General features: G+C 38.6%; 1 protein-coding gene across 2 annotated transcripts in view; it reads right to left on the bottom strand.

Moving 5' to 3' along the window:
* Positions 1-15,699, bottom strand: part of SPINK5 (serine peptidase inhibitor Kazal type 5) — a 76,383-nt gene that overhangs the window by 9,602 nt on the left and 51,082 nt on the right. For both annotated transcript variants that reach the window (XM_019834057.2, XM_019834066.2), the window contains 10 exons: positions 15,010-15,137; positions 13,342-13,444; positions 11,801-11,928; positions 8,495-8,564; positions 7,468-7,595; positions 6,967-7,045; positions 3,695-3,822; positions 2,602-2,674; positions 1,390-1,517; positions 399-498 (listed from right to left, as the gene is read on the bottom strand). In XM_019834057.2, coding sequence (XP_019689616.2) covers positions 399-498; positions 1,390-1,517; positions 2,602-2,674; positions 3,695-3,822; positions 6,967-7,045; positions 7,468-7,595; positions 8,495-8,564; positions 11,801-11,928; positions 13,342-13,444; positions 15,010-15,137 — 1,065 coding nt within the window. The remainder of the gene's footprint in view (positions 1-398; positions 499-1,389; positions 1,518-2,601; positions 2,675-3,694; positions 3,823-6,966; positions 7,046-7,467; positions 7,596-8,494; positions 8,565-11,800; positions 11,929-13,341; positions 13,445-15,009; positions 15,138-15,699) is intronic.

The raw sequence follows: 15,699 nt of genomic DNA, 5'->3' as shown, positions 1-15,699 counted from the left end.
AGTTTGAACATGCTCAGCACACCTCTCTGGGCTATTGGGAGGAGGGCTGGTTTGGGGATGGGGAGCAAAAGGAAGCTGGATGAGGAGTCTTTCTGGTCTGCTAAAATTATTTATTGGACCACATGAGCAATAAGTCACATTCATGTTTTAAAATGTTGAAAACGTACTAAATTGGCTTGGAGCAGGACTAATAATCTAAAAGTGCACAGAATAATATGCCCAGTCATCCCAGAACTCTCACTGAGCATGAAGTACAGACAAAGGATTTGGAGTTACACTGGATTAGCCTTTCCAAGGCCTTTCCATAGAAATGAAGTTCATGGAGAGCGAGTGGCAACACGCCCCAAGCATAGGTGCTTTAAGTTAATGAGTAGCTTTTCTGAAGCAGCCATTCTTACCAGAGAAGAACTGGAGGAAGCTGGGCTGTTTTTCTCTGCAGAAGATCTAATGTGGGATGACTTTTCTCGAATTCTTGCCCTTTCCAAAGCTTCTTTTTGACTATAGAAGAAGACAGAAAGTAGTTTAAAGGTATAGCCACAAAGACTACCTCCTATAACTTCCAGGGGGATGTTAAGTAACCCTGAATAAAATGTGATATAGAACATTCAACCAGAGGATGATGTAAAGAAAGGTACACAAAGGCGAACTGGTTTAGAGTGCTCATCACTTAATCGACATATAACCTTGGACAAGTTGCTTCAATTCCTTGAGATTAGCTTTCCTAGAACATAAAAAGAGGGTAGTATTGATGATTCTTATCTCCAGGAACATACTACAAAGAGCTAAAAAAAAAATACTGATTATTATTGTCATGTTCACACAGTGTTTTTCATAGTCATGCTCATTAATCTCTATCATGTCCATTGTCCCCAAATATGGTTGTTTGTCAAAATAACCTAGAAACCCTTTCTAAAAAACAAGTTCCTTAGCTCTGAATTTTCTGACAATATATTTTGGGGTGTAAAAATCTATATTTCTTAAAAAGAAAGACTTCTCTGATGAGTCTGATCTAGTCACGGAACAAAGATTTGGAACAATTTCTTGTAGCTATGATCCTGAGAGTTGAAAAAAATTTTTCTTTTGAGTGACACAGTTAGTAAATATCATAGTTAGAATTTACACCTGGATTTCCTGTCTCCAAGTCCAAGTGTTCTTTCTCCTATACCAGGTGTTCTCAACTTTTAAGGGCCTTGAATCTAAAGACTTATTTTAAGGATTCCATTGATTTGTGTGCACACATTTATTTAACCAGCAGCTCCTAAAAATGCAATTTCCACATATCCTATCTCCATGCTTTAATAAAAACTCCTTTTTGCATTGAAAAATATAAAAATAAAAATAAAAATGCAATTGCCCCACTGAAGAGGGTAACAGGATCCTCTTACTCACATGATAGTTCTGCACATGTAGCACTTGTTTTTGTATAACTTTCCATCAGCACCTCGCACGGGGTCATTCTCTCGCGTGCACATGAGCTCATCATTCCTCACGTACTCCCGAAAGTTACTGCACTCATCCTAGAAAATGAGAAAGGGCAAGTGAACAGGATTTTCCCCCTTCTTGGCTTGGTGGCTTTCTCAAACTTGATTTCAGAAAGTCTTTTCTTAGCTCTGAGTTCAGACTCAGTGCACTTCCCCTGACAATGTAGGCCAAGGAGCACCCAGACTTTAAACTTTCCATCCCCCACTTCATTCTGAATCTCTCTGCACTGGTCCCAAAAATGCAGGGGGGTAATTCTTGACAGATATCCCTGTCTCCATACCCTTTCCTTCCTTGCTTCCTTTCTTCCTTTCTCTCATTTTCCACATGAGGTGTACTCTTGACCCAAGGACAATATCACAGGAATCTAATGCTACAAATGTGATTATTATTGCAAAGGACTGAACATGTCTTCTTTGCATTGAAAAGTAAATAGAAAAGGCAGCATCACACATACACACTATTGAGTCATTGATGCTCAGAAAGCCATCTGGAGGAAACAGAAAAAAGAGATCAAGGAGAGAAGCTGAAGAGGAAGCTTTGAAATTAGTTTATATTACCTGAATTGTAAAAATCAATGTCAACAAACTACCTGAAACCTCATTTCACATTTAGTGTCAGAGATAAGCATGCAGTTGAGGTTGTAAAGATTTTTATACTCTATTTTTCAATCCCTATTTCTCCCAAAGAGGAGAGAATAAAGCAATAGTGGACACACACTGCAGGAGAATTCTCTACAAAATTGAGAAAAATGTTAAACCTTAAGGACAGAAAAAAATGTTGTTATAACCAAAATGCAAATATTAGCAGAGTCTCTTTTCTTTGAAGCAAAACATTAGCATTTTTATTATCAAAAAACTGGAGAAAGTAAGATGCTGAGGATAGATGGCAAAATAGTCATCTTCATATCTGTTAAGAAATAATCTTTGTGGGGTGCCTACGTGGTTCCGTGGGTTGAGTGTCCAACGTGAGCTCACAGTTTGTGAGTTCTCAGCCCAGCATCGGGCTCTCTGCTGTCAGTGTGGAGCCTGCTTTGGATCCTCTGTCCTCCTCTCTCTGTTCTGTCCCTCCCCTGCTCGTGCTCTATCTTTCAGAAATAAATAAACATTAAGAAAAAATAACCTTTGCGTCATTTGAGGGCTTGGTGTTTGAGTTTTCTTCATTGTTCTTTTTTCTTTCATTAGCTTCTCGCTCACTGCAGAATAAAAAAGCCTAGATCATTTTTTTTATAGGGTTATTAGTGAGTTTTTTAAACTAAGTATTTCTCTAATTCTAAACCTTAGCAAATCTAACACCATTTTCTTGTATCTAAAAAATATCTAATATCTATCTATCTATATATTTACTAATGAGTCCTAATTGTTGGAATTGTCATAATTCATTTGTGGCAATGTTATCAACTTTCATAAATTCAGCTACTATGCTGTCACCCGAATGATATATGCTCCTAGAAGGCCATTGCATGTTTTCCTTAGTAAAATATTTGTATGGCCCTCATGTGGTGTGATGTTTCATTTCTCTTTTTTCTTTTTCATATTAAATTAGAACTGAACTCTCCAATATTCATTTTCATTACATAGTTATATTGCTTTAAAGTTTATAAATGTTTAAAAAATATTATCTCCTTGAATCCCCACAGAAAGTCTATTATGTAGTAATTTCTTCCTTTATATATAAGAGGAAGTGAAACACTGCAGAGTGAACTGGCATGTCCCGTGTTCCTCAGCTCCTGAAAGTCCGTGATTTTGGCACACTTTACAACAGCTGTCTCCCTGTCCCAGATGCTCCAGGTACAATTATGCTTCTCATTATCAAAATGAAAATTTCTTATGAGAGTGTTCTAGAAGCTTACTGTCCTCTTCTAAAGTGAAGGCCTACTATATTTTTAATGTGTGATGCCCAGGGTCTTAACTTGTAAATTAAAAAGAATTATCTCTAGGGCACCTGGGTGGCTCAGTCACTGGTTGAGTGTCGGACTTAGGGTCAGGTCATGACCTCATGATTTGTGGGTTCGAGCCCCACATTGGGCTCTCCAGTGTCAGAGCAGAGCCCGCTTCAGATCTTCTGACCCCCTCTCTTTCTGCACTTCCCTGACTCACTCTCTCTCTCTCAAAAATAAATATTAAAAAAGAGACAAAAAAAATTACAAAAAAATAACTATCTCCTCACAAATGAGCACAACGTGCCAAAGTGATTGATAAACCTCTTCACGTACAAGACGCTCTGACACATAGCACACTTGTTGACGTGCATCTTGCCATCGGGGCCTCGAACAGGGTTATTTTCTCTTGTGCAGATAAGCTTTCTCTCTTTCACCATGTTCCGGAATTCATGGCATCGATCCTGAGGAAAAAAGAGATGTTACCATGATAGTCTGATCTCTAAAACTTAAAAAAAAATTTTCTAATGTTTATTCATTTTTGAGAGATGGAGAGAGACAGAGCACAATCAGGGTAGGGGCAGAGAGAGAGGGAGACACAGAATCCAAAGCAGGTTCCAGGCTCTGAGCTGTCAGCACAGAGCCAGATGCAGGGCTCGAACTCACAAACCGTGAAATCATGACCTGAGCCAAAGTCGAACGCTCAACCGACTAAGCCACCCAGGCGCCCCTGATCTCTAAAACTTTAAGTGTAACTTGCGAGATATAAACTTATAATACTTAAGGGGGGAAATAAAAATCTAGAGACAACAAAATGTTGGAGATGGAATGTGTTTCAAAGGAACTTTATTCAATATCTGCTTATGAAGTTAGAATCCTCTCCATAGCATCCCAGTGGAATTTTACTACTGTGTCAGGCAGCCTGTAGTGTGTTAACACAATTTGCAGCAGGCTGAGTGCTACACCTGTCTCCCTGCACCTCTACGTAATACTCCACACATACAAAAGCCCTGGAATGAACTGAAAGAAGCTCTCTTGGCAAAAATCAAGTCTGTATTATCATATGCCAGGCATTTTGTTGTGTGCTCTAGTGGATTTCCTTTGGTTGTCATAAAAAAACCTAGAAGATAAACATTCATTATCCTCATTTTACAGATGAGAAAATAAGGCTCAAAGTGATGAAGTAATTAAAGTCAACATTGGAATCGTGTTCAGAAATCTGTTAACAAGCTTTCCCGTCTTCTGGGCTTTCACCTGGCAGAGAATAAAACTCCTAAGCCCTTGTAAGAAGGTAATGTGGCTTTGTACATTCATTGAAAAATAAGAACCTTAAAAAAAAGGCAATGGAACGGAGTCCAAAGGATCTGGAAATTTTTGGACATCTACAGAAATTTGTAAGTTCAAAGAGCCAAAGTAGAGATATGGGAAGATGCCCTTGAAAGACACCGCTAGTAACCTAGATGATAGTTAACCTTCTTTCTTTAAAGTGTGATACCCATGAACAACTCCAGAACTACTTTTTAAAAAAAATTCTTTTTTCAACGTTTTTTATTTATTTTTGGGACAGACAGAGACAGAGCATGAATGGGGGAGGGGCAGAGAGAGAGGGAGACACAGAATTGGAAACAGGCTCCAGGCTCCGAGCCATCAGCCCAGAGCCCGACGCGGGGCTCGAACTCACGGACCGCGAGATCGTGACCTGGCTGAAGTCGGCGCTTAACCGACTGCGCCACCCAGGCACCCCTCCAGAACTACTTTTAATTGCAGCAGTAAAAAAGTCCTCTGGAATTGAATACTTGATCCAAATACTAAATATCTCACAGCCATCATTTTTGGGAGTTGCTGGAATTATTTCCTTTTCCATACACTCCAAATGCCACACACTTATATGTTTATGATAGCACCATATTGCAATCTTTGCTTTATGGGTGCAATCTCCGGCTTTTCTATTTATTACCTCTGTGTAGTTAACTTCCCTTGAGTTTTTCTCAACTGAAAAATTGCAACAGTACCGCCTACTGCATTGATTTTGGGAAGGCTTGTTTATTAGTTTTTTTAAGGAGGTATAACTGACGTACAATATTATACTAGTTTCAGGTATACAACATAGTGATTTGGCACTTGCATACTTTGCAAAATGGTCATCACAATAAATCTAGTTACCATCTGTTACCATATAAAGTTAATACATTGTTACTGACTATAACTCCCATGTGTACTTTATATCCCCATGACATTTATTCTAGAACCAAAAGTTTCTACTGGGCTGGTTTATATGATGATGCATGTGTTCTGTGAAAAATTTTACTTTGCATTTGTAGGTAAGACCATAGTTCTCTTTTTGCCACAAAACACACACAGACAATGTCTGGATATTTTTTCATATATGAATGTAGAGAGTATTTTTTGTTTGAAATTTCTAAAATAGATAATTAAAAAAAGAAAAACATTGACCAGGATTACAAATAGAATAGATGGCCCAAAGAGATCATTTAGAGTTGGATAACAAAATCTTTTCTCAAGCCCATTCATTTACCAAAATGCATATGCCCAACATATTTTTAAAAAATGAAAATTACTATTCATGGCTCATTTTGTAAGTCAGTATAGACCTAATGAAAAGTTCCCTCATTAATGGGAAAACTTCCCTGGGGAAACTTCACAATTTCTCTTTTCTAATTGGAGTCCATAGATGGATTGGAGGAGATTGTGCTGTGTCACAGTCTATGTGTTAGTATTATAAAGCACTGAACATTGTTTTTTCTATTATTTTTTTAATGTTTATTTTTGAGAGAGAGAGACAGAGAGACAGAGACAGAGACAGAGACATGGGGCGCAAACTCACAAAACAGGAGATCATGACCTGAGTTGAAATAAAGAGTCTGATGCTTAACCGACTGAGACACCCCATTGCTCCTTGAACATTATTTTTAAAGCCCAAATTGGGGGCACATGTGTGGCTCAGTTGGTTAAGGATCTGATTTTGGCTCAGGTCATGATCTCACGGTTTGTGGGTTTGAGCCCTGCAGTGGGCTCTGTGCTGACAGCTCAGAGCCTGGAGTCTGCTTCAGACTTCAGTGAGTCTGGGTCTCCCTCTTTCTCTGCCCCTCCCCCACTAGCACTCTCTTTCTCTCTCTCTCTCTCTCTCTCTCTCTCTCTCTCTCAAAAATGAGTAAACATTAAAAAAATTAAAAAAAAAATTTAAAGCCCAAATTGAATACAAGATGACACTGGACCACCAAGTCAAGAATTTATCATCAGAGCTCCAAGTTTTTGATATTTGCTTTCTTGTTTGTAATTTTGGTGTCTGTTTGCTTAATTGTTTGTTTATTTGTTTGTTTTAAAACCTCAGAGAAGAAATCCCCTTGATAACAACCAAAACTTGACACTTGTCACTGGTCCTGCAAACAGGTGGTTAAGTGCATCAGAGTTGCTTTTAGGGCACTGGTTCACATGCTATTTCTTTGCCACATCTGGCCATGGTTTCCTGTTTATCATTATGCCCACAATGAGTGGGTTCAGTTGGCATTCCATCAATATTTGTTGAAAGAATTAACCTTACAATCAAGCATCCAGCTTTAAGTGTTAGTATGTCTAACACACACTACCTGGTTTTCATTGCTGTTTTCCCCTGTGTTTCTCATGTTGTCCTCCTCTTTCTTTTTTTTTTCAGCTGCTTCCCTTTCCCTTGAAGAAAAAAATGGGGGAAAAAACAAAAACAAAAACATTTCAGCAGAGTGAACAAACACCTCATTAGTAATAAGATCAGTTTTATTTTTTTCATTAAAAAACATTTTTTTAATGTTTATTTATTTTTGAGCAAGAGAGATAAACAGAGCATGAGTGGAGAAGGAGCAGAAAGAGAGAGTCATGGAACACGAAGCAGGCTTCAGGCCCTGAGTTGTTAGCACAGAGCCTGATGCAGGCCTCGAACTTATGAGACACAAAATCATTACTTGAGCCAAAGTCAGATGCTTAACTGACTAAGCCACCCAGGCGCCCTGATCTGTTTTAAAAAAAAAGTCATTTTCTCAAACTGATGAGAAAGGAGAAACGGTTATTATACTGTAATATTCACAATTAAAGCCCCATTTTTGGAAAATACTCACAGTTTGTCCTTACACATGGCACATTTATTGCCGTGTGTTTTGCCATCTGGACCCCGAACAGGGTCACTTTCTCGGGTGCAGATAAGTTGTCCATTTTTCATTTGGCTTCTAAACTCGTCACACGTATCCTAAAAATAAGGAAAGATGATATTGGAAATGACTATTTTCACGTAGTATTTGATTGGGCTTGAAAGTCTGAAGATTTTGACTCAAGAGTCAGGAAGCCACTTAACCTTGCTGGGAGGCAATATAAATGACCTACAAACACGACCAGATTCTAATTCCTGGAACCTATAAATATGCTACCTTACATGGCAAGGAAAAATTAAGGTGGAAGATAGAATTAAGATTGCTAATCAGCAGACCTTAAAATGGTGACAGATTATCCTAAATTATCTGTGTGGCTCAGAGTGATCACAAAGGTTCTCAGGAGTGAAAGAGGGAGGCAGGGAAGTCAATATCAGAGTGAGGCCGCGTGAAAATGATTCAAGTGGACACCGCTCCGTTTAAAGGTGGCCATGAGCCAATGCAGGAAGCCTCCAGAAGTTAGAAAAGGCAACGAAACAGATCTTCTCTACAGCCTCCACAAAGAAACGCAGCCCTACTGACACCTTAGTTTTAACACAGTGTGAGATCCTCTTAGGACTTCTGAACTCCAGAAATATAAGATAATGCATCTGTGCTGTTTCAAGCCACTGTCGATAGCAATTTGTTACAGCAGCTGAGCCTCATTCTCCCCATCTATAAAATAAGGTTAAAAAAATGTATTTGATCAGGTTGTTGAGAGAATTAAATAAACTACGATTTATAAGAGTGCTTTGTAATCTGTTAGACTGAAAGATTTCCGTTTGGCATGAAATTTCCACACTGAACAAGTTATCAGCAATACTGACGTTTATGATGGCTTCTGACCTTCTTAGGGCAAAGATCTTAGTTGGCAACATTGACATTCCCTTTCTGTACTTTTGATAGCCAAGTGTTGACTTACAGAAAGACCATTTTTATCAAAATCTAGTTAGTGACTCACCTTTTCTGATGCTGATTGAGTCTCATTTGATCTATAGTCAGAGTGCTTATTTTCCTCTGCTTCTCTTTCTCTGAAAGAGACAAGAGTCAATAGTCATCCTGTTAGTAGAAACTCAGGTTTGGAAGGAGCCTTAGAGTTCATATCCTACATTTCCTTCACAGAGAATCTCTGTGCATCCTCAAAGCTGAGAGTCAGCTTGGTTATTAAGAAGCTTCCTCATCACAGGGTCTATAGGGTAGGTAGGTATTCTAGGTAGACAAACTCAAGTAATTTCAAAGTCTCCTTTATTTGTGTCCAAATTTACCTTTAACTTTCGTCCTTTGGTCTTCACAATCCCAGGACAACACAGAACGAGTTTGCTGAACCCATTAGCTCTTCTCGATATTAACTCATCAGATAGTTAGAGGCAAGTTTCAAGTCTCAGGACCAGTGTCCTCATCTTTTCATGCTACGTCGTGGTTTTTAATACCTCACCAATTCACCAGTCTAGTGCCTTGACTTGTAGATCAACCCATTAGGGTATTAGTTTTTAAAGTATGGAACCCAAGATAGAAAGAAGATAAGTAATCTAGAAAATACCTTAGGATCATGTTTTTTTTTTTTTAAACTCTTTTCTGATAAAATATTTATGCCAGTGGTCTCTAAGTTTTCATGCACATTAAGAAACACCTGTGAAATTTTAAAAAATCCAGATCCACTGACTATCCCAACAGGTTTACTGACAAGATCTAGACTGGGACTCTGTAGCCTGATTTTCAACAAGCCAGGTCATTCTGATGCAGTTGGCTCAAGATCTAGTACATTTACTTTTCTTTCCAAGTTTCATTTGGTGTTGTACACAAAACAACATGTGTATGTATGTAAATAACATATATACATATATATATATATATATATTCTTTTTAGGGAGTTCCCTTTGCATGTATAAGAAATAGGGAAGTGGCAATAAAATAGATCCTGAAGATTCAAACAAATATAAAGTCATGAAATTTTAATCAAGTACTATTGGATGAAGAGGGTACTGTAATGATTCAGTTTAATGCCACTCGAGGGATAATCATGGCTCTGATCAAAAGCCTCCAGTGACCTCTGATCACACATGGAATAAAATCCAATATCCTTCTCTTGGCCTAAAAAAGCCTTATTTAATGTCCCCATATTCATTTTCTGCAATCTTCTATGCAATAATTTTGAGACATGCTGACCTCCTTTCTGTTTTTCAGCTTGGTAATTTTACATCTTGAAAAGTTTTCACTGGTTCTTGCTCTGCCTGAAACTTTCTTCCTCTAGATGTCCACATGGTTCACTTCACTTACTCTTTACGGGTGTCCCTCACACATCAGGCTTTCCCTGAACACCATAAATAAAGCAGCAACTGCAATCCCCTTATGTTGCCTTACTCTGCTTTATTTTCCATATTGCCATCTAGCCCTGTGCTATGTAGTTATTTGTTTATTTATTTATAACTTGTCTGTTCTATATTACATTATAATTACATGGCAGGAACTTTGTCTTGTTCACATGAAGAATGCTTGTCCATGACCAGTGCCTGTTACAATGCAGACAGTCAAAAACCATTCATTGTCAGATGAGTGATTTCTAAAGATTGTAAAAAATATTCCATCTATGTTGTGTTTTGTTAAATACTCCAGATGAGTATCTTATAATATAGATAACAATGATTACATTGGCAAAATTTTATCTTATACATTTTTTGCATTGGAGAATCGTCATTTGTTCCTTAACAAAATTATCTATTAATATATGTGGCAAAAAGAAGCAAAGTCCTAAGTGAAATGCTCTCTCAGTTATGTTAGTCATATCTGCAAAGTAGAAGTTGTGCAAAAGGACAACACAGTGTAGTGCAGGAAATCGTAACATTAGTTATTATTTACTACTATTCATGCTGATGCCTATTATTTACTGGACACTACTGATGGCATTAATAGTGACAATTCACATTTATTGAATGCCTTCTTTGTGCAAGGCACTGTGTAGAGAGTTTTACCTGGTTCTTTTCATTTACCTTTCAAAACAAACACTAGTGGCTATGATGATTATTGTTGCCTCTACCACCGTTATAAATATGAGCAGATGGAAGCCTAGGAAAGTGGAATAACCTGTCCAGAACATGAAGCTGAAATTATCTGATGCTAAAACCCTAGCACTGCTCTACTCTACTGCCCTGCTTCTACTGACAAATTTTCATAATGTGAATAAATATTAGGCTAGTACTCAGAGGAACTGGATTCTGATTTCGGCTCTGAAGTCACTTCCCCATGAGACCCTGAAGTTAAAAAAATTTCAGGGGTGCCTGGGTGGCTCAGTCGGTTAAGCGTCTGACTCTCGGTTTCGGCTCAGGTGATGATCTCATGGTTTCGTGAGTTCAAGCCCCGCATTAGGCTCTGTGCTGATGGTGCAGAGCCTGCTTGGGAGTCTCTCTCTCTCTCTCTCTCTCTCTCTCTCTCTCTCTCTCTCTCTCTCCCTTTCTCTCCCAGCCCCGCTCTGTCTGTCCCCTACTCACACTGTCTCTGTCTCTCTCAAAATAAAAAAGTTAAAAAAAGAAAAATTTCAGTTTTTCTCATCTGTAAAATGCAACATTTGAACTAATCAGATTTTCTCACATGGTCTACACTATCACAAGACAGTAATTTCTTTTCAAGGAGAAAGGTGAAAAAGATGTATGTGTGGAGAAGCATTAAATACTTATTAAATTCATATCAATTAAGTGTCATAATTAATATCATTATGATATATGCATCAAATTTTAAAACTATGAGTACGTATCAAGGTCACCCAGAAAACTATCTCCGTGTACAAGGGTGGTTATGCTCCTTGACCCAGTAACACAAATCAAGAGTGGCTGAGTTGGATCAGAAAGCACTCCAATTCAGTACACTCACCATGGGAAAACACACAGAAGAAACACTCTGGATTATGCAATAAATGTGTTCCACACACACGGCAAGAAACAATCCTCTTAAACTATGCTGGTCAACTATTCCAAATGACCTTCGTGAACTCTCCACAGGACTTAGGCATTATATGTTCTAAAGAGAAGTGCTCTATCATGATGGCAATTGCAGGTCACAGAATTATGAGAGAAAACAGACTAGGAATCAGACAATGATTAGTTGCCATTGCTAATGCTCACTGTTTCTCATGGGATATAAGGGAAAGAGATAATACTTGGGAATTAACAAAAATAATTTTTCAGGAGGGAGCTATAAGTAAATGAGAAATAGCTAGTCATTCAGGAGGAACTGGGGACTATCTTTGAGACTGCCAGCTGTAAGAAGTACTTACAGTATCTCCTTGCACATGGTACATTTATTGTTGTATGACTTGCCATCAGCGTCACGTACAGGATCACGCTCCCGAGTACAGGTGAGTTTTCCGTTTTGCATCTTTCCCCGAAACTCTGCACATTGGTCCTGAAAAAGGAGAGGAGAGTAGGTCTCTTGGATTACTTGGTTTGTTGCATTGTTAAGTTCATTAAACGATTTGAGTTTCTGTTATTACAATGTCCAGCACTGCTATCTACAGAGAAAGAGGGACTGGAATCACCCATATTCTCAGAGGTCAGTTGTCATAGTTAATGATGTTGCTTCTAAGGTTCTACACAAGGAAATTATAAAGCTGGCTGGGATTTAATAGCACAGATGAAGGGTCAGCAAACTATAGCCTATAAGACTAATCTATCCAGCTGTTCTTATATATGGGGGTTTTACAAATCAAAACTTGAAACACACCCTCAACTCATTCATTTAGATATATTTATGGCTGCTTTCCCACAATGTCAGAATGGAATAGGAGAAACAGAGTCCATATGACTCACAATGCCTAAAATATTTGCTATCTGGCCTTTTACAGAAGAAAAAAAAAAAAAGCTGACCTCTGGTGTAGACAGAAGGGAGAAAGAATTGCTGGAAGAAAGTACAAAGTTATACAAAATGCTAAGGAAGACAGGCTCAAGACAACTGTAGAGAAGACAAACAGGGGACTTTTGAGTGCTCATTCTTGAGAGTGAGGATGTAGCCTCCTTAAGGAGAAAAGATAGAAAAACAGAATAGCCAGAATTTATCAAAGACGTATGTCAGGCCTGTGTCAGATCTGGAAGCAAAGAGAGGATCTTGATATCCTGAGGTCATAAGAAGTGAAATCAAGCAGCTGTAATCTTATGCAGTAGTGTTCACAGGCCCAAGGACTGGGTTTATAGGCAACACTGTCATTCTGACTCTTAAAAATGTCTCAGCAAATGTGCTAAAAACTTGCCTAAATTATTTTATTTTGTCCCTGTAAGAGTACTGCTAGATAAGAGAAGCTAGAGTTCAGCGACATGAAGTAATTTATTCAATGCTGCATAATGGGTTGCAGGGTCTACCCCAAACTATGTGGTTCTGAAAACCATGCTCTTTCACCATATTATGCTGCCTTGGATCAACAGAAAAGTGCCCTGAAAAAGTGAGCCTATTGAAGGAAAGAGAATAATAGAAGAAAATAAAGAGCATGTGATGCTGCTGAGGAATATCTCCATGTTTATACCACCTAACACTCTTATGATCAATTAATGGCCTGAGAGCTACACTATATAAAAAGGGGTCAGGAGACTGGGATGAGGTCATCATGTTAATTATTTCCAGGGTTAAAGAAATCAAAACGAGCCATAGAGAGACTAAAATTTGCTGAGATATTACCCTGCAGTTTCAAGGGGAAACTCCTCTGTCCTTCAGAGAATGCTTTCAAACTCAGCCTGACATTCATTCCCCTTTATGCCAGGCTCTGCCATGGTGCTCTTGTCAGATACTTGCGTCCACCCTGGTCGTGGAAATTAGAGGTCCTCTCACCTGCTCTTTCCCTCCTCCGCCACCACCACCATGGGAACTATGCCCCGCAGCGTTTCTCTGATCTTCCTCTTCTTTTCTCTTTCTTTCTTCATCTTCTTTCTGGCTGGAAATTAGAAAGGGGGAAGTACGGAATAACAGATTACAGAGAGCGGAGCCCATTTCTGTGAGTTGCTCATCGTGTGACCCAAATAGATTTGTACAGAATCCACCAGCATTTACTGAACATCCACTATGTTGCAGGCCCTCCTTTGAAAATAGAAAGACGAATTACATGGAGTCCTTCTGCCTAGAAGAGCTCTCACTACTGTAGAGGAAAACCAACATGTACACAAACACAAGCAAGGCCACGTGAGCAGTTTACTACCACTTCCTAAACGCTCACTGTGACTCTCCAGCTGGATTCTTCTCAAACACCTCATATTCAAGAGGTCCAACAAGAACTACCTCCTCCACCAAATGTGTCCTTGCTCCTGGATTCTCTACCTTTCATGAAGAAGAAAACACTAGAGCCATCTCTGTCCCCTTCCCCACAGCCCCCATGGCTGTTGACACTGTGACACTGTTTTCACATCTCCCATGTTGATCCATTCACCTTCCCTCTTATTCCTCTGGCTCTGATGAGATCTAGTGGCTCCTGGATTCCTGCAAACCCCTACCATCACCAGTAGCATTCTGAATCTTAGTCTTTTCCTTCTCTTCCCCCCCCCCTTTTTATTGTTGATGTATGAATCTTCCCAAAGGAACCATATTTATGCCACTTACTCTCTTACCCCAAAAATGTTAGCAGCTTCCCACTATGTATAGCATTAACTTCAAAATCCTTGATCTGGCATTCAAAGCCAGCAAAGTGGCTAAGTTCTAACTAAACTACATGACTTGCTCTTTGTTGTTCAGATTACTGTTTTCTTAATTTCAGAGCTTTACCCATGCTGTTGCCTTCTGCCCCTCTCATTCCTTCCTGTACAGTTCATATCTTATCCAAATTATAAAGACCAGTTCTATTCCCCCATAAAACTTCCTATTAACTCTCTCTTCCCTGAAGTACCAGAATACACTGTACACATCATTTTTCATTTAGCAGTTTCTCCCTCATATTTTATTAACTTGTACCCATGTCTAATCTTTAGTCAACTATATGATTTCTGAGATTATTTAGTCCATCTATGAACAATCATTATTCACATTGTACATTGTAGATAATAAATGGCTATTAAATGAGTTAAATATTTTATGTGTACTTCTGAGCTTTGTATAAAGAATTTATTTTCATTCTGTGAAAAATGTGATATTTTAAAAAATGTAGGTAGAAGAGTTAGACTGATAGCAAAATATGTGTATTATATTCCCAGTGGTAATTATAATCTAGAGAAGGGATCCATTTGACAGCAAAGGACCTAAAATTTTACCAAGAAAGATGTCGTGATCTATTAATAGGTAGGCTCTACCCCAGAACTAAGAGAGAATATAACAACCTAGATATATTGTCTATATCTAGAATTGTAAATCTTGGCCTTTATAGAGGAAGATTTGCCTAAAAATGCTCTACAGATAATGATTTGCTCCTTTTATATGTGAAGAAAGGACAAACACAATGTATATTATTATCCTGGCTCTTTGCCTTCCACCATATCTGCCAGCTCACAGCAGGGGCTTCATTTGTGTACTCACAAGACAGCTTTACACATGGCACACTTGTTGCCGTGGGTCTTGCCATCTGGGCCACGCACGGGATCGTTTTCTCGTGTGCAGAAAAGATTTCCATTTTGCAAAAGGCTCCGAAATTCACTACATGTATCCTAAAGGAGGAGAAAGGGCAAGAGTAGGGGTATTTTCTTACAAATTACTTTGTTGGGTTCCTACTAAGTGCTTCCTAGAAACAACAAAAAATGACCTATAGATATATTTTTTCCTGGCGATTGAATTTTTCAATCAATTCCTACTAAACACATACGATTTATTTATTTTTTTCTTTCTTTTTCTTCAATATATGAAGTTTATTGTCAAATTGGTTTCCATACAACACCCAGTGCTCATTCCAAAAGGTGCCCTCCTCAATACCCATCACCCACCCTCCCCTAAACACACACAATTTAAAAAGAGGTTTCTCTTCCTTTTTCCTTGAGGTGTAACCCCCAAATCCAGACTGAATCTGCAATCACACATAAGACTGGTTTTGATGGGGGCAAGGAAATGACCACAAATTTGAAAAAATATACTTGGAATCAGTCTTTTTGAAGCCAAGAAAATGTTATCCTAGATTATCCTAGTGTACCCAATGTACTATTTTTATTTTCCCCCAAATGCTGTCACCAGAAATAAAGGTAAAGCAAGGAAAACAACTGATTTCACCAAATGTGG

The sequence above is a fragment of the Felis catus genome, chromosome A1 (assembly GCF_018350175.1).
Source record: "Felis catus isolate Fca126 chromosome A1, F.catus_Fca126_mat1.0, whole genome shotgun sequence".
In the NCBI taxonomy this organism is placed as follows: domain Eukaryota; kingdom Metazoa; phylum Chordata; class Mammalia; order Carnivora; family Felidae; genus Felis; species Felis catus.
This window is presented reverse-complemented; position numbering and strand designations above follow the sequence as displayed.